Consider the following 19,483-nt stretch of genomic DNA (forward strand, 5'->3'; position numbering starts at 1 on the left):
CATAAAACAAGGTCAACATTGAAGAATCAGAGTAGCTATAAAGACTCCTATGAGGAATGTTTCTTCTGCAACACTTCCTCCTTGAAGGAAGAGTAAGCTCACCTTGCTATTGAGTAGATCCATGTCCAGGTCAGCCTTTTTGGCCCACTTTTGCCAAAAGTTGGGGTCATCCAAAGAAATATCTGTCCGATTTTCAGAAGCAACAAAACTTGCCTAGTGAGAAATAAAGGAACACAGAATGTTGACTGTAACATTTTTTTGAGCAGTAAGAAAACCGTAACTACATTAAAAAAATGTACCTAAAATATAGAAATTCCTATCTTTATCTATGTCTTTACTAGCCTCTAGCACAGACAAAACATACCTTGGCAAAGGTAGACCCCTTTCCTTCAGACTCAATGGTGATGGTTGTGGTTCGTCTCAACAAAATCTGGTCAATGTCCTCTTCACAAAACTTGGAGCCCTCATCATCTTCCTCCATTATGGCTGCATATGCTCCTTTTCGTAAGAGATCCTCAATCTCCTTCTTAGAGAACTGTTGGATCTACAAAATCCGATAGAAAGATGAAAAGACTACTAAGAATATTACCTAACTATATCATAGTATTTTAGTTCATTATAAGAAATAGTAGTTGAAAATCCATACAAGGTAGATTCCTGTGCTGACATAGTTTTTGCCTCCCTCTATCATCATGACCTGCTACAAACATATCGATAGTCTAAAAGGACTCACTCCAGTAATGTTGCCATCACGACCACTCATGGACTGAAGTACAGCCTTATCCAGTCCCAATTTGAGGCTAGCCTTATCAAACATTTCTCTCTCATAGGAATTACGAGTGATAAGACGATACACCTTCACAGCTTTGCTCTGCCCGATTCGATGACAACGTGCCTGGGCCTTTTAAAAAAAAGGGAGAGAAGGAAAGAACAAAGGAAATATGAGATGGGGGTAGGAGACAGATGGGGAAAGGATACAAAATATCAATTCACATCTACAAAGCAGTCATGAGATTAACTCCAAATCAAAATTCAATTTCCAGGTGGATACTGCCTTATCATGCAGGCCAGGGGTGAGCAAACTATGCACTGTAGCTACCCAGTTCTATTATAAAGTTTTACTGAAACAGAGTCCCACCCATTCTTTACATATACCATTGGCTTCTTTTGTGCAACAAAGCAGAGATATGTAGTAACAAAAGAGCTCATATGGTCTGCAAAGTCTAAAATATTTACTGTTTCTTTACAAAAAGTTTGCTGACCTCTGATTTAAACTGCCACTCCTAAACAAGTAAAAAATTCCAAACTCTCTGAAAGACACTTCCTAAGAGGTCCTGATCCTGTTGAAAAATCTCCTAGGTTATGTACTTAGTTCTAAGACAGCAATTTCCTTTACCTGCAGGTCATTTTGTGGATTCCAGTCTGAATCAAAAATGATGCAGGTATCTGCAGCTGTGAGATTAATACCAAGTCCACCAGCCCGGGTACATAGCAAGAAGACAAAGCGGTCGGAGTCAGGCTTGCTGAAGCGATCAATAGCAGCCTGTCGAAGGTTGCCTCTAACTCGCCCATCAATACGCTCATATAAGTACCTGTATAGGAGTCACAGAAAAAAAATTTTAATTGGCTAAGGAGACAGAGACCAAACATATTAGGATCAATATTAGTATCTCCATGTCTCCAGTTGGCCAAAAACCATATCAGAAACTTAGGCATATGCCTCTTAAATATGCCTCTCATTCCAGACCTGGTCAGTTTCTACTGAAGTTGGGCACAGTTCAGGACCTTCTACTCTTTGTAGCTTTGAGGATACAGTGAACACAAGGCTTATAAAGACTCTTTTCTCACCTTCTTTGGATTAGATAATCCTCTAGGATATCCAGGCAGCGTACCATCTGGGAGAAGATCAGAACCTTATGGCCACCAGCTTTCAGTTTTGGAAGTAACTTGTCAATAAGAACCAATTTGCCAGCTGAACGAACCATGGCCTGCAGGTGGAAGTCATGAGGTATGATATGGCAAGCTTCTCGAAATTCTGTTAGGATTTTCTCTTCTGCACCTGCCAAAAAAAAATTAAACTTGATGGTAAGATGTAGAGAAACCTACTAAGACTGTGATTTATTTAACTACAATATGGAAGCAAAAAAAAAAAAAAAAAAAAACAAAAACAAACAAACAAAAAAAAAACCCAGTAATGATTTGAGATGAACATTTCTCACATACATTTCAGCATGAAAAAAATACAAAATCATCTGCAGATGTGTTACATCAAAACCTTCCAAGTCAGTCTTACAATTATAATTGGGTTTAACAGGGTATCTAAGATGTGTAAGTATGTGTACAAGGACTAGGATAGATCATGCAAATGGCTATGACCACTCTACTGGCATCCAAATTAGAACCAGCAAAATGGAGTAACAGTGAGGACATTTATACACAGAACAGAATGACCTGAGTTCTTATTCATGAAATTTTTAATAATAGGTTCTATTTAATTTTGGAGATTGTGCAGGGTAGAATAGACAAAGACATTTCAATTTAGAACCCTATTAAAAGGAGAACTCTCCTTCATCCCCAAATTAGTCTGGATTAGTCAATGCATCCATTTTTCCTGAGGTATATCACTTAGAAAGTGAACTTTAAGTTTTACGGAAATTCAGCTATTTTCCAGGAACTTCCTCACCATTAATGAGATACGGGTGATTGCAGCATTTACGCAACTCCATCATTGTGTTGAGTAGATTAGGCATATTAGTATGACCTGCCCCTTTGGAAAGGAAGGAGAAATTCTTCTCCAAAATAGCCCGGTAGTATTTCTTTTGGATGTTGGTCAGTTCTACTTCAATAATAGTTTCCTGTTTGGGTGCCAAGTTTTTTTCAACATCCTCTTTGAGTCTTCTTAGCATCATTGGCTTAAGAATTGCCTGTAGTTTTTGAACCTGTGTCCAAAACAGAGAAAAGAAATCAGAAACAAGAAGACAAACACTTTCAGATAATGTGGAAACAGAGAAGATATAAGTTTTCCAGTATCTAAGTGGACAATGCCCCCAAATGATGCAAGGACAAGGCTACACAGAGTCCAGAAAGGTTTTGGATGTGTATGGCAATAGGTATCTACTTAGTACAAACTTTATCTTTTATCTGCCCTATCACCAGACTTCCTACCTGTTCCTCTGTCTTGAGATCCCCAAAGTCCTTGAGAAACTCTGATTCTGAAGGAAACTGTGAAGGTTCCAAGAAATGAAGCAAACTGAACAGTTCCTCCACTGTATTTTGCAATGGTGTTCCTGTGAGTAGCACTTTATGTTCCTACACATGAATGATAAAATTCAAATGATAAAATTCAGAATGATAAAATTCAAAAACACAAAGGACTTCTGGAATATTCTACTGAGTGTATAACTTTATCTACAAAATTATGAGAATGGACCAGATTACTCCCTTTTCTTTTACTTGCTCTCTCCTTTTTTTTTTTTTTTTTAAAAGATTTATTTATTTATGCATACAAGAGCGGGGGTGGAGGCCTGAGGTATGGGGGTGGTGGTGGTGGTGAGAATATTCATCAGAGACAGAGTGGGGAACAGAACAGGCAGATTGACTAAAATACACTGCTGAGGGGAGCAGCAGAACAGGCAGATTAACTGAAATACACTGTTGAGGGGAGCAGCAGGGCGAGATAGGAGAGGTTTGCTGCGCCAGGTGGGTCACCTCCCCGACCAGGGATCAAACTCATGCTGCAGTAGCTGCGGATTGCTTTATAGTGCTGATGTTTAACCCCCTGCGCCACCAGGGAAGCCTCTTGCTCCATGTTTTGATAAGCATAAAACATTCAAGAAGAACCCTGATGTTATTTAACACATTGAATTAACTTAAACACTGCGACGATGAAATAAACAATTCAGAATATGCCTTCTTTCCAATTACATGTCTCTCCACACCCAACCCCCCTCAGATGTCCTAGTATATTCCCCCTCTAAATACGGCCATTAAATTCTTTGTAGCTCCTCTTATCAAGGTTCACCCATTGAATCTTGGTGTGCCATGTTTTGACAAAGAGAATGCAGTAGAAGTGGTACTGTGTGAATTTCAGACCCTATAACTCAAATGCTTTATAAGCTTCCATCTCCAACTCCACCATGTAAGGAAGCCCAGTCTGACCTATTAGAGGGTGATGTCTGCATTGAAGTTGAGCCCAGGTGACCCAGCCAACAACCAGCACCAACTGCGAACTGCAGATACATTAATGACTCCAGACAAGACCACCAGAAGAATGGCCTAGCTGAATCTTAGGCAGATTACTGAGCTAGAGAATCCTGAAAAATGTATTTGTTGTTTAAGTTTGTGGGTATTCTACTATGTAGCAATAGGTAACTAATATAGAATCCCTCCTCTCCACCTGATTGAGAACCATTAGCTTAATCTGCCTTCTAATTCTAAAACTTATGTAACTTTTAGGTAACCATTCCCAGAGATCCCATAGATCAATACCCACCACCCAATAGCAAGATGGTGATTTCTTTTTCTTCTCTGCTAAATTGGGGTTATTTTAATTTCACAGTAAATCAGGGCTATTTTAATCCAGGTGTTTTGTCCACAAGTCAAATGTGAGGACTCACCAGGTCCATATGCTTAAGACTATCAAGTAGTTTGCAATTACGATTCTTCAGTCGATGGGCCTCATCAATGATAACACAGCGCCACTCAATTTCACGAAGCTCAGGACAGTCTGACAGAATCATCTCAAAAGTGGTGATCAGGGCATCAAACTTGTAAGCACCTGGGATGAGGCGCCCCTAAGCATGAAGTCAGTAAAGTCAGAAAAAGGCTAAAACATACCTAAAACAAGGAGTTCTTCTGAATTACACATTTTCTTTTCCAAATTCAGGCAAGCTTAGTAGGAAATACAAACTGCACCACCACCCACCTTCAATGCCATTTATCTTCCTGATAAACAGTGCCAAATCACTGAATGTAAGACACATTGCCTCCTCAACATATTTAGTTCTTGGGACTATGACAGTCCTCACTGAATGAAGCTGGACATTTTTGCCTAGTTCATGTATCTCAGCCTTAGTATTTTGCTGGTTAACAATGAAATCCACAAATGATGGGCACCGCTGAAACACACAAATCTAAAGTGAAAATAGCTAATATTGTATGTGGAAATACTGGTAATTGCCTAAAAACAGAAGAATCAAGCCATCAAAACAAAATTAAGAACAGTAAAATGTGACTTGAATAAATGTGGTTTGGTTGAAATAAAAAGCACAGAAAACTGATGGTAGAAAACTTGCTATTAAAAAAGGGTAAGTGATTCAAATATATTTTCAAGTCCACAAAGAAAAAGGAACTGTTCAAAATTTCAGTAGACTAGGGGGTAAAAAAAGGCAAGAGAGGAAATGATTTGAGTTCACCACCACATGGATCAAGGAATTAAAGTGGCTAAGTGATTTTCAGAATGAAAAATTTTCAGAATGAAAATCACTTTGTTGATTAAAAGCCAATGCTGGTAAATAAAATTCTATTTAAAATGTATGTCCTCATGAAAAAAAAGTTAGACCTTCTACTGGATCCAAATAGCAAGATTGAAAAAAAAGTCCTAAAAAAAATGTCCTATAGGGCCTCCCCTGGTGGTGCAGGGGTTGAGCGCTGGGCTGAGAGGCTGCCTGCAGCCTCTGCAGCGCTGGTTCATTCCCCGGCCACGGGCGAGGGTCCCACACACACACACACAAAAAAAAAAGTCCTATACAATCTGCACAGAATTACACTAAAACCAGAGTATCAAAAGTCTTTTATTCATGTGAAAGCTTCTAAAATACCAGGTCCCTTGGCCGAAGACATGTATCTCACCCGTGAATCTTTGCAGTACATTTCATATTGCTGAATCATCTGCCGGCTGGCCAGACTGCCATGATACACAATAGTATTCATCTCTGTCCATGTATTGAATTCTCGCTCCCAGTTAGTAATTGTGGACAGTGGGGCAATAACCAAGAAGGGGCCATGGATGCCCACATTATATACCTCCTGCAAGAAGGCAATGGACTGAATAGTTTTGCCCAATCCCATCTCATCAGCCAGGATGCAATTCTGCCTGCATATTCATCGTGGAAAAAGAAAAATATGTCAAAGATACCATCTTAAAAAGGAGTATATAAAAACAAAGTTTCAAAAGAAAAGTAATACAAATAATCCCAGACTTAGCCCATATCTCATGGGTCCACTCTTTCCTTTACCTGTTATACCAATTAAAAAGCAACCAATTGACCCCTTCCAACTGATATTCTCGTAATTGGTTTCTGTTTTTATATTCATGTGATAACTCCAACTTCTTCCAGGCGCTTGCCTGTGGACGAGTCTAAAAAAATAGGAAATTTGAATAAATGAGATGGAGACATGAACTAAAGTAGACAAACTTACTAGGTAGTTCTGGTAGAACTCAATTCAAAAACATTACTGCTTGAATTAAAACGTCAAATTTATTCAAGCTTGTGAATTTTTACTTACATCTTAAAAAGAGTAAAAATCCACTAGTTACTCTGGAGGATGCTAAAGAACTACTTCGATAATTAAAAAATTAAAAATTAAAGCATTTATACTCCTTTCCTATACCATCTGTATCTCAGGGTAACCAAATAGTAAGTGAGACTTCTTTTTATAGAAGATTCCAGCTAATAAATGAAGAAATGATAGTACACTTAGTGGCCCTCACTCCTATTATGATCAAGCCTCTGGAACACTGACGTCTGATGGAACTTTCATCAATAACTGAAGATGTTTTATATCTGCCTCTAGCCACACATCACTATTCAGCATGTGAAATATGGGTAAAGGCTACTGTATTGGGCAGCACAGCTCTAAAAAGCTCTAATGGACCACACTGCTCTACACCTAACCATACAGGAGTTAGAAGGGACAGAGAACATTCAAAAAGTACCAAGGGTAATGAAATTGGTAAACTTCAGACTATGGAAAATCCCAGAGAACAAATTACCTGGTTTCTTCAAGAGAAAGTTGCAAATGAGAAAGAGGAGGTCAAAGGAGACTAAAATGACATATTAATTAAAAGCAATATATGGATCTTATTTGGAATCCATTTCAAACAATATTAAAAATTAGAAGCCAGAGGTCCTCCCTGGTGGCGTAAGGGGTTAAGTCTCAGCACTATGATGCTACCAGCAGCCACTGCAGCAGCACGAGTTCCATCCATGGCCAGGGAGCTAACACACATGGTGCAGCAAGCCTTTCCTGTCTCGCCCGCTGCTCCCCTCAGCAGTGAATTTCTGACAATCTGCCTGTTCTATTCCCCACTCTGCCTCTGATGAATCCTTTCACCCTCCCACACCTCTGGCCTGTACCCTAGCTCTTGTATGCATAAATAAATAAAATAAATTTAAAAAAAAAATAGACAACAATTAGGGAAATATAGACTAGATATTTAATAATAGTTAGGAATGGTTAAATTTTTCAAATGTGATAATGGTATTATTCATTTTTTAGACATAAACACTAAAATATTTATAGAGATGAAATGAAGGAATCTGGAATTTGCTTTAAAATAATCTGGGGGGCCTCCCCTGGTGGCACAGCAGTTGAGCACTGGGCTGCGAAGCTGCCCGCAGCCTCTGCAGTGCCAGTTTGATCCCCGGTCTCCAGCGAGGGTCCCACATGGCGTGACAGACCTCTCCTGCCGCACCCACTGCTCCCCTCAGCAGTGTATTTTGTGAGTCTGCCTGTTCTTGTTCCCCGCTCTGGTGACAGGTCACATAACTTACTTTCTCCCACCCTCCCGTGCTTCTGACTGTACCCAGTGCTTGTATAAATAAATAAATAAATAAATAAACAAATCTTTAAAAAAAAAATCTGGGAAACAGGAGAACAACTGGGAAGAGAAACACATGAAAAATGGCTATGCGTTAACTGTTAAAGATGGGTAATAGATACATGATACTACTTACCCAATTTTTGTATATTTTTAAAAATATTCAATAACAAAAAGTCAAAACAACATTAACTTTTGTAGAAGGAAAATTATAAAGCCGTACATGGACTTTATATGCTAAATGCAAAGGTATTTACCATTCTTTTGAGTTCTGGGTGCCTTGATTGAATCCGTTTAAATTCTCGAATCTTGCCTTCATCAACATCTTCTTTCAATTCCCAGGTACTATCCTCATAGGGTAGAGAGCACCATTTCACCAGGTAGTAAATTACAGGCTAGGAAAGAAGTCAAAGCCTTTATAAACTAATTGTGTATTCTCTGCTGTGGTTAAAGAATAAGATTTTGATTACAGAATCAGATCACAAAGTGTCAATAACTTAAAGGCATCGAAAAGGTCAAGCTGACTGCACCAATCATTTGCTCACCTGCTGATGTATTGCACTATTTTGGCTTAGATCATTCTTCCACACAATTTATAAGTACCTGCTCTAAATTTCTATCTGGTTGTTTCTAGAACATTAAGAACTAAAACATTATGCTTATCAAACAGGCAGATGCCAAAGGAAAAAAAAAAAAGGAAGAAAAACTTCTTTTCCTTTATTTCCTAACCTCTACTGAGTTAAGTTAAAATGAAAAGATAAGGCTTGTAAAAGATAAGCATACGGGCACCAAATCTGATATAGTGGAAGCGAGGCTACTTTTAGAAGTGAGGAACAGGTTAAACCCAGAGGAGCAAAGTAGGGCTGAAATCACTGGACTTCAGAGTTCCTGATGCTCTGAATGCAGATGCTTCTTCAAAGAGTGGTCTTATGGTGGTAAAGAGATTTCCTTGTGAGCCTCAGGAAGCTAGGAGATAATTAGAAGATAGTATCACTGAAGAAAGTAACAAAAGTGAAGAAGAGAAAATGCTGAAATTCTAACTACAGCACAATGCTCTATATAGGCATTTCACTGCAAGGGAAGAGGCAAGATGATTCAAGATGATCACTGCACTCACTGCATTTCCATTTTTGGTTTATAAGCAAGAATTACGTTGGGCCTAGAGTTAATCAACAAGAATCTCTACCAATTCATAGAAGCCAGCAAGAAGTCTGAAGACACAGTAACTCCAGAGTTACAGATCAAGAAGTAACCCAGTTACTCCTTTACCTTTTTCTTTATCATAGAAGTCAGGTCACATTCTAAGTCAAGTCATTTGTCCAGGTCACATATTTTTGCAGCATCATAACTTACTTTACAAGGGCTTTATTCAAATACTTATTTCTACTATTAGGTAATGTAAAAAGGATGACAAATTAAACTCACTTGGGAGAAGGAACATAGGTACACATAATGTTTTTATCCAATACTGAGAACATAAATTACAGAACCAGAGTACTATAACAGCTTCATCTGTCATGCCAGTTATAATACTTTCCAAAACAGGCCTAACCAAAAGAAATTATTCTGGGGAGGATAAGTATAGTGTGGTAGTCAGCATAAGACTTTTAAGGCTGTGAAGGCTGTGATGCTGAAAATGATGGGAATAATGGTAATTAACCTATCCTTTTAGCTAACTAACAGTATTTAACCTAACCAGGTTAATAACTGGTGCATTTTTCAATCACCTCCCACAAACAATAACTCACACCTTTAATTCAAAAAGCAGAATATATGTTATCTGAGGCATGCTCATTAGGATTTGAAGATGTACTGAATTGTAATAGGCCTTGGACATCTAAGGTTGACTTTGTGAGTGGTCTTAAAAACATTAAATAAAGTAGACTTAGGAGTTTTACAGAAGAGACTGTCAAATTCACTGTGGCTTAGATCTGTAAGACTCATGGAAAATGAAAATAGTAATGTATGAGACTGTATCTGCAAGTGTTTTAGCATCTGTAAACTCTGCTACCCAGTCTAAGAAAGCTTCTAGAGCAGTGTTTACCATATCAGTCTATGCATGAGAACAACTTAGAGAGTAATGTGAAAATACAGTCCCACAATAGACCTACTCAATTTGAATCCATGGGAGTCAGACAGCACAATCTGTTTAAAAGTACTGAATCAAATGCCATAGATCTGTTTTAATGACAAATGAAAATGCATTTAACTGATGATAAGTTCAGGAAATAATTCTCAACAACATGCAGAAAGCTATAAATATGAACAAATATTTTTATATTCATAAATCTGAAAATTTGTGAAGTACCCTTTTCTCCTCCCCACCTGTCACCCTTAAGTGAGAATCAAGGGTCTCCTATATAAAATCTGAGAAAAGCTGGAGACCAAAGAGAATGACTTTTCAGTATATAAAGCCCGAAGATAGGAATCTTCTCTACCCCTTACCTTCTCAGTATCACTCTAAGGATCCCTCAGAAAAATTCAAAAGTACCTTTCCAGTCCAAAAGATAATTCAGTTATAACTGAAAAATAAAGGATGGGCAAGCAGACCAGTAGAAGAAGTCTTTCATGTTCCTCCATGGTCCCAACTCACCTCGCCATTGTCCTTGTCAATACTGTGAGACTCATCCAATATCCTATCCACCTCTACATAGTCTGGATTGAAGGGCTCTTCATCCTAGAGGAATTAAGAAATCAAACAATAAGACCTAAAGACCATTGTTAAGTAAACCTATCCCTCCATCCTACCTTTAGCTGATGACCCTACTTCAAGAGTTATTAAGAAAACAATTTATCAAATCAGAGCTCCCCACTTCCATATCATCAAATCCTCCAAACTTTGCTATATCTGCACACATGTTCTTGCCTGTTATGAGAGAAAATGTCTCCTCTCCATAACAGAGGTTACTTTCTCCATATATGCCCTGAAATCCATCCCATGTTTTAGCAATCCCTCTATATTGGACTATAACCATATGAACATGCACTACCATTTCCCATCTTTGCAACTACTTTTCTATTCTGCTTCATACTCAAACTTTCATAGGTTTTAAACACACAGCATGTCAATCTCACATGTCCATCCATTTCACTCTTCCTTTGATCATATAACTAAACTAATCTCCTCAGGATCATTAGTCATGTCCAAAAACCAAATACAATGATAACATTTCTGTACTGATCTTAACTTTATCGCTACACAGTATTCAATAATTCACTAGTCTCTCCTGAAACACTCTTCCCTTGACTTTTTCTCTCTCTCCCCACCCTTCTTTTGTTTTGTTTTGGACAATTCTCAGTTACATTCACTTGATCTTTTTCCCCTTGGTCTCTATTTGGGTTGTATCCTAAGATAAATAATGCAAGATTTCTACACGTGATCTCGGAGCAAGCTTAAGGGAAAAAATCCTACTTTTTCTTAAGATACTTTGCCCCCTTGGTTTTTGTGATGTATCTTTCACCTATCAATCTGGCATATAAGTCCCCTTGCTTTATCAGGACATCTGACTCAGGGAGAATTCTTTAAGGTTTGATTCTAAGGTCACAACCATTCTATTGCAGAATGTTCTACAAGAAAGTACAGAACTATTAGAATTCCCCTGCCCTCTGATTTTATTTATTTGCTCAGATCAGAAACCTATCCTCATAAGACATCACACCAAACCCTGTCAATTCTACTTTGAAATAAATTCTCTCTACCCAATAAACCTAAGTCCAAGTCATGATAATTTCTCATCTAGAAAACTTCAAATGCCTCTGTACTGCTCATCCTACTTTCATGTCTATTCTTCTCCAATCCATTCTGCAAAGGTAGGTGCATTTTTTTTTTTTTTTGGTGGGACTCTCGCCGGCGGCCGGGGAACGAACCGGCGCTGCAGAGGCTGCGGGCAGCCTCGCAGCCCAGCGCTCAACCACTGTGTCACCAGGGGAGGCCCAGGTAGGTGCATTTAGAAGCAAAAATTGGATTATGTGTTTGGCCTGTTTTAAAGCATTCAATGGTTCCCCTTTGCACTTAGAATAATAAAAAACAAAACAAAACAAAAAACACAAGCTGCTTATAAGATTCACAAAGCACCTCCTTGCCTAAACTTCAGATCTCACTTAGGCCGTTCACTCTGTTATATATTAACTTCACTGTGTTTTCAGTTCCAATCCTATCTCAGGGGCTACTTCACATATGCTACTTCTCACTCCAAGGATACTATTTACACGTGCTCATTGCCTTGTTAACCCAGCTGTCAGGGAAATCTTCCCATATTATTCAAAGCAAAGTAGGCAATTGTTCTCTTTTTGTATGTCCATGTTCTCTTTCCTAGTACTTATCACAATTCAATTTTTTATCTCTATTGCCAATTAGACAATGAGCTACATGAGATCATGTCTGGTTTGCTTATTACAGTGATTAGTACAGTAAAATGATGAATACATGAATGACTGATTTGGTTAAATTGTCTACCTATAAAGGCAGATTTAACTGGTGTATGAGTTAGTTAACAGAACTCAGTTAAATGATCACAAATCGTACATCGAATGCCTACTGTAATGAGATTACAGTTTCATCGAGCATTTCACAAATCAAAAAGAACTTGTTTAAAAAGAACATGGATGGAAGCACCACCCAATTATCCTTATTTTCTTATAAAAAGAAATATAAACGCTTCATGGTTCTACTTGCCCTCTTGAGATAATAAGAAAAATAACTCATTTAGTAGCAAACCTGGTGGTATAGTTTTAACAGATTGATCTGTTAGAACTTTTTTGGGGGGGCTGGTTATACATTGTAATCCTTTTCTCAATCTTTCTCACAAGACCTTTTTCCCTTTTGCTCTAAGAAATTCTGAAAATGAATCCTTCTTAGGGCACTTAATACAGTATACAGAATAAAGATGAAAAATAAGTTTGGTAAAGAGATATGTACACAAAACTTTCAAAGCAACACAGAGGGCTTAAATATGGCTCAAGAGATCCTTAAGCATGCTCCACTGTTTAACTAGTGATCTTCCCAAAACACGGGATATGAGAAATTAAAATGCCTTTATCACTATTTCTTATAATAATAGATTAGAAATTTGAGAAAATAAATGTTCTCTCTTACTGAATAGCTGTTTATATTTATCTACAGATACCATCAACAGATGAACACTAGAGGAAGAATACCTCAATTGGACCAGAGTTTGATTTATCATCCACTCTGGAAATACTTTATGAATGTTGAGCAAATCAATTTCAAATACCTGTAACTTATAAAAATATCATATTTAGAGCTGGGAAAACAAAGCATGGAGCAATTAAGTAAGGGGAGTCCAAGGATCAAAATTAAAATTTCATGTATATACACAGTAACTATAAGTCTTTTAAAGAATCGGTCAAGATCAAGATACATAGTAATTGACCCTTTAATGAAAGAAATGACAGGCAATAGCATTCATAATTACCTCATGGAAGAAGTGTCTCATCTGAGCCATTTTGGTTTTGAAGCGTTTTAGTTTTTGATGGATCCTCTTATCCTTCTCAAGTTGGGAGATGGTAGCCCATTCACAGTGTAAATAAGAGCTGGAAGAGGATGGAAATAGCCCGTCATGATGTGAAAAAGAGGAACTGGTAGGCTAGTGTTCAAGATTTGGAAATCAGCCAGAAGCAGACATGCTTAAATATGGGGTGAGTCTTCTAGGTCAGTGCTTCTTAAACTTAAGTTTGCACATAAATACTTAGTCTGAGGTAGGTTTGAAAATTTACATTTCTGACAGATATCCAAATGATGCTAATTCGGTCTCTCCACTAGTCACACTTTGTGTAGCAGGTCCTAGTGTTAGACTAAGGTATACAGGAAGGCAAGAGATTTTGTCAGCAATCACCTTCACCCCACCTTCTTACAAAGAAATATTAAGAATCATGTTAATTCCTGAATTTCTCTCTGAACAGCAATTTTCCTCACTGAAAACAACATAACAGCTAGATACCACTAAAAAAAAACAAATCTCTCCCCCAACCCCGAAATAGCCTATACAGGATAACTTTTTACAACCCTGGGAAATTTGGGGTGAAAAACTTTTTGCACAGATCACATACTAGTTCTTGTACTTGACAAAGAATTCTTCTGCTTCAGTATATTGTCCAGAAGGAAGCTGAGAAAAAAGGAAATTACAGTTACTAATACCTTATTTGTCAAAGAAAGAATCTTTAATTTTAATCATACATGTGGAATTTCATATCAATTCTCACAGAATATATTATTTGATTGAAAGATTAAAGAAGTAAATTGGTATTTAAATATTAGAGGTTTGATAGGTAGAAAAATAAATCTTTACACACTTTAAATGAATAAGCCAGGAAGAGGCAATAAGACAGTTTCTACTTTTTGGCTAACTTTCCTCCAACATCTCTCATAATGATACTCTAGCAATATATTCTGACAACCAAGGGTGCTCATTAAATAAAGCCTGACAAAATAGCATTACGGACTAATATTAAAGATAGAAGTCTCACCTCCTTCTTCACAATCCGCATTGAAAGCACTTTATCTACAATGGCTGCATCTTCTTCACTGGGATTCTCCTGTAGCAAAAGTTGTAGTCAGTCAACAAAGATTAGGAGCAGCAGAACCAGCCTCTCAAATTACAAGTTCTCAGCTTACCACAAAGAACTGCATGGAAGGCAAAGTCTCGCCATCTGGTTCCTGCACGGGTTCAGGGAGGATAGGCTCAGTTTTTATCGGACCAGTTACATCCACTTCTTCTTCTTCTTCATCATCTGTGATCTTTATATCCAGATCTTCTGTGTATTTTTTTCGCTTAACTTGGCGATTTGAGCGTCTCTTCTACAGAAACAAAAATGATTAAAATAATCACACTTGTTACACAAAGTGTGACTAGTACTGAGGTCTTTCAAAAGGGAAACATTTAAAACCTCCCATAGTCATTAGATCTTATTTCAAAATTCTTATGAAAAATCAAACCCAAAGAGCTTATTTATCAAACTATGTGATGTCGAAGCATGAAATTTATTCTATGTCCATACATTAATAAATTATTCATATAGACTATGAATAAATTAATTTGCTGAATTATTTTACTAAAGAACCAGAATCCACCTGAAAGAAACATGGATACTACTGGCAAGAAGCTCTGGAAAACTGAAATAGTACTCTCAATCTGCAGGGTGCAAAATACTTCACACCATAAACAACCATAAAGTGTAAAGATGTAAGAATATTTTGTTTCTGTTTTAGTTCTCAAGCTTTTTTCTTTATGTGTGTATACACATATACATAGACACTATACATATTGTTCTGCTTATTTTTTTACTTAACAGTATTTCATGGAGATGTTTCCCATTATTGACACATTTTAAGTATACTTTATTCTTTCAATTGGTTGAGTTAAATACTTTTCTTTTTTAAGATTTATTTTTATTTATGCATACAAGAACTGGGGAATAAGCCACAGGTTTGGGGGGGGGGTGAGAGGATTCAGCAAGGACAAAGTGGGGAACAGAATAGGTGGATCTACTGAAATTGGTGAGGGGAGCAATGGGCAAGTGAGGAGAGGTCCACTGCGCCTTGTGGGTCACCTCCCTGGCCAAGGATCAAACTTGTGCTGCAGTGGCTGCAGACAGATTCATAGTGGGAGGCCCGAGTTAAATACTTTTAAATTAAGTAATACTTGCAGATCACAATAAAAAATTGGAAGTGATAGAAAAATTATTTTTCAATCATGGTTATGTCCCTGAAAACCTGCTGTTTTAAAAATGAGTGACATTCCGAGCCTCCCTGGTGGTGCAGCAGGTCAAGCACAGAGCTGTGAAGCTGTCCGCAGCCTCTGCAGCGCAGGTTCAATTCCTGGCCAGCCAGGGAGATTCTCACATGGCGTGGCAGACCTCTCCTGTTGTGCCTGCTGCTCCCCTCAGCAATGCTTTCCGTCCGTCTGCCTGTCCTGCTCCCCACTCTGTCTCTGGTGAATCCTCTCACCCTCTTGCACCTCTGGCCTGTAACCAAGCTATTGTAGAAATAAAAAATAAATCTTAAAAAAAAAAAAAAGTAATATTCTTATATAGACACAGCCAGAAAATATGAGAGTAAAGATTCTATTTTTGGAAATAAAATTATCTAAACAATTATATAGTAAGAAATATACAACATACATATGAAGAAAATTTTAAAACACTATCGGACATAAAAGACGACGAATGGGGATAAAATGTAGTGTTCTAGAGTAAGACAATTCTCCTTGATAACACAAATCTGACAACAAAATTAACAGAATGTTTTAATTAGATAAACTGATTCTAAACTTCCAATGAGAAATAAATACCAAAGAATAACTAGGAAAAGCATATTGGGCCTTACCAAATGTTAAGCACAATATAAAGCAATACTAAAAAATATAACTCTTCAAGGGCCTCCATGGTTACGCAAGGGGTTAAGCACAGCACTATGAAGCTATTCTCAGCCTCTGCAGCACGAGTTCGATCCCCGGCCAGCAAGGGAGGTGACCCACATAGTGCAGCAGACCTCTTCTGACTCACCCGTTGCTCCCCTCAGCAGTGTATTTCAGTAGATATGCCTGTTACGTTCCCTACTCTGTCTCTGGTGAATCCTCTCACCCCTCACACCTCTGGCCTGTACCCCAGTTCTTGTATGCACAAATTAAAAAAAATCTTCAAAAGCTAAAGCTCTACTTAAAAAAAAAAAAAAATATATATATATATATATATATATGGATATCACCTTTGAAAGAAAATTTAATAATGACCTTTGATCCAGCAATTACAGTTCTAAGATAATTTATATGTAAATTTGTACATATACAGCATTTCTTGATGTAGTAGAAGACTAGAGAAAACTTAATGCTCATCAAAAGGAGAATGGTTAAACAAATTACCATATAGTTAAAACAAGGAATACTGCAGACTATTTAAAAAGAATGGGGTAGGGCCTCCCCGGTGGCGCAGCGGTTGAGCGCTGGGTTGCGAAGCTGCGCGCGGCCTCTGCGGCGCCGGTTCGATCCCCGGCTGCTCCCCGGCCACCGGAGGAGGGTCCCACATGGCGCGCAGACCTCTCCTGCCGCCCGCTGCTCCCCTCAGCAGTGTACTTCGGTCCTTCTGCCTGCTCTGCTCCCCGCTCTGGCTCTGGTGAATTCTCTCGCCCTCCCACGCTTCTGACTGTACCCAGTGCATGTATAAACAAAACAAACAAAGAAACCAGCAAAACAAATAAATAAAGCATGCCTCTATAAAAAAATAAAAAAAATAAAAAAAATAAAAAGAATGGGGTAGATTAACAATACTAGATGCTGAAGATGTGAAAATGTAACTCTACCAGTAGCAGGGTAAAATGTCTCAATCACTTTAGAAGCTAGTAAATTTTTACAGTTTTTTTTTTTTTTTAAAGATTTATTTATTTACACATACAAGGCCAGAGGTGCAGGGGGGTGAGAGGATTCACCAAAGACAGAGTGGGGAACAGAACAGGTGGACTGCCTGAAATACATTGCTGAGGGGAGTAGTGGGCAAGACAGGAGAGGTTTGCTGCACCATGTGGGTAGCTCCCTGGCTGAGGATCGAATTCATGCTGCAGAGGCTGCAAACAGATTCACAGTGCTGTGCTTAACCTCACCACCAGGGAGGTCCCAAAATTTTATGTTTATATGTTTAACTATCCTACAGTCTTATCAATTCCATTCTCAGGCATTTATCCATGAGAAATGATAACCTATGTCTTGTACTATATTCATAATAGCTCCATGGCACTTGTAATAAGTTCCTGCAGTAAAACTGTTCATTTCAGCCTTATTCATAATAGCTCTAAAGTGTAAACAACCACAATGTCCATGGATAAAGAGTGAATGGACAGGGCCTCCCTGGTGGAGCAGGGGGTTGAGCACCGCACTATGAAGCAATCCGAAGCCTCGGCAGCACAAGTTGGATCCCTGGCCGGCCGGGGAGCAACCCACATGGCAAAGCAGACCTCTCCTGACTCGCCCGCTGCTCCCCTCAGCAGTGTACTTCGGTTAATCTGCCTGTTCTGTTCCCCACTCTGTCTCTGGTGAATCCTCTCACCCCCTGCATCTCTGGCCTGTATCCTAGCTCTTGAATGAATAAATAAATCTTTAAAAAAAAAAAAAAGTGAGGGGCCTCCCCGGTGGCGCAGCGGTTGAGCGCTGGGTTGCGAAGCTGCCCGCAGCCTCTGCGGCACCGGTTCGATCCCCGGCTGCTCCCCGGCCACCTGAGGAGGGTCCCACATGGCACGCAGACCTCTCCTGCAGCCCGCTGCTCCCCTCAGCAGTGTACTTCCGTCCTTCTGCCTGCTCTGCTCCCCGCTCTGGCTCTGGTGAATTCTTACCCTCCCGCGCTTCTGACTATACCCAGTGCTTGTGCCTGTATAAATAAATAGATAAATCTTAAAAATAAATAAATGAATGAATAAATAAATAAATAAATAAATATGCATCTGACCCCAAAAACCTGGGTCCTTTAAAAAAAAAAAAAAAAAGTGAGTGGATAAACATTGTGATATACTCATAAAAAAATTCTCACGAAAAATAAGAATGAACTACTGATACATTCAACAGCATGAATGACTCTCAAAGCCACTATGCTACAAGAAGATCCAAAAGCACATATTATATAATTTCATTTATAGGAAGTTCATCTATAGTAATAGATGAATCTATAGTAGTAGAAATCAGAACAATGACTGCCTATGGGAGAGGGGATGAAGTGACTGGAAGACTGTATAAGGGAACCATTTAGTGTAATGGAAAGGCTCTTTATTTTGATTTGAGTGGTGGTCACTTGGATATATACATTTGTGAAAGCTCACCAAAGAACACAAACAAAACCTATGTACATTTCATTGTGTGTATATTCTACCACATTAAAAAAAAGTCTGAGAAGATACATGAACTATTGGTAGTCAGGTCTAGCCAGTGGGATTACAAGAGAATTTCTATTTTCTACTTTACGTTTTTCTGTATTATTTAAATTACATTACATCCATCATAGAGTAATCTTAGTATATTTTTATAAAGTTTAAGAGACATTAAAATTACTTGGATTGTGTAAAATAATTTAGGAAGGGACATGATAATGAGATAGCTGTTAAGAATTGAGGTAAGAAAATGGGAAAATGGGACTTCATAAAATAATCCCTGCTTTTCGCTTCAAAATTTTCATAACAAAAAGGTAGGGGAAGAATGGCATAGCTCTATCTTTTTTTTTTTTTAAGATTTATTTATTTATACAGGTACGGGGGTACTGGCCAGAGGAGTGGGAGGGTGAGAGAATTCACCCAGAGACAGAGCGGGGAGCAGAACAGGCAGACGGAACGAAGACACTGCTGAGGGGAGCAGCGGGCAAGACAGGAGAGGTCTGCTGCACCATGTGGGGATCTCCCTAGCTGGCTGGGAATTGAACGTGTGCTGTAGAAGCTGCGGTCAGCTTCACAGCAAACTGCGTTCAACCCGCTGCGCCCCCGGGGAAGCCCCAAGACCTATCTCTCCTGATAAAGAACAATCTCCAAGATGTACTGGTAGAGAAGAAAAACCAAAAGCATATATATGGACTACTAACATGAAATGAAAGGAAAAGTAGAGTACTCATGAAAAAAAAACAGAAGAAGTGGTAAGAGGTTGCTTCTAGGAAAAGAACTGGGGACTGTAAGTT

The 19,483-nt window shown here is 38.5% G+C and overlaps 1 protein-coding gene across 6 annotated transcripts in view; it reads right to left on the reverse strand.

Annotated features, from left to right (window-relative positions):
* The window catches only part of CHD8 (chromodomain helicase DNA binding protein 8), a 62,596-nt gene that overhangs the window by 13,453 nt on the left and 29,660 nt on the right, over nt 1–19,483 (reverse strand). For all 6 annotated transcript variants that reach the window (XM_037503012.2, XM_037503010.2, XM_037503011.2 and 3 more), the window contains exons 6-21: nt 14,457–14,639; nt 14,309–14,377; nt 13,892–13,947; nt 13,258–13,375; nt 10,416–10,499; nt 8,080–8,217; nt 6,237–6,358; nt 5,851–6,094; nt 4,617–4,793; nt 3,166–3,309; nt 2,684–2,939; nt 1,849–2,059; nt 1,397–1,592; nt 734–901; nt 365–544; nt 103–213 (exon numbers count right to left, since the gene is read on the reverse strand). In XM_037503012.2, the coding sequence (XP_037358909.1) occupies nt 103–213; nt 365–544; nt 734–901; nt 1,397–1,592; nt 1,849–2,059; nt 2,684–2,939; nt 3,166–3,309; nt 4,617–4,793; nt 5,851–6,094; nt 6,237–6,358; nt 8,080–8,217; nt 10,416–10,499; nt 13,258–13,375; nt 13,892–13,947; nt 14,309–14,377; nt 14,457–14,639 (2,457 nt within the window). The remainder of the gene's footprint in view (nt 1–102; nt 214–364; nt 545–733; nt 902–1,396; nt 1,593–1,848; nt 2,060–2,683; nt 2,940–3,165; nt 3,310–4,616; nt 4,794–5,850; nt 6,095–6,236; nt 6,359–8,079; nt 8,218–10,415; nt 10,500–13,257; nt 13,376–13,891; nt 13,948–14,308; nt 14,378–14,456; nt 14,640–19,483) is intronic.

The sequence above is a fragment of the Talpa occidentalis genome, unplaced genomic scaffold (assembly GCF_014898055.3).
Source record: "Talpa occidentalis isolate TD23 unplaced genomic scaffold, MPIMG_talOcc4v2.1 talOcc4.11, whole genome shotgun sequence".
Lineage (NCBI taxonomy): Eukaryota > Metazoa > Chordata > Mammalia > Eulipotyphla > Talpidae > Talpa > Talpa occidentalis.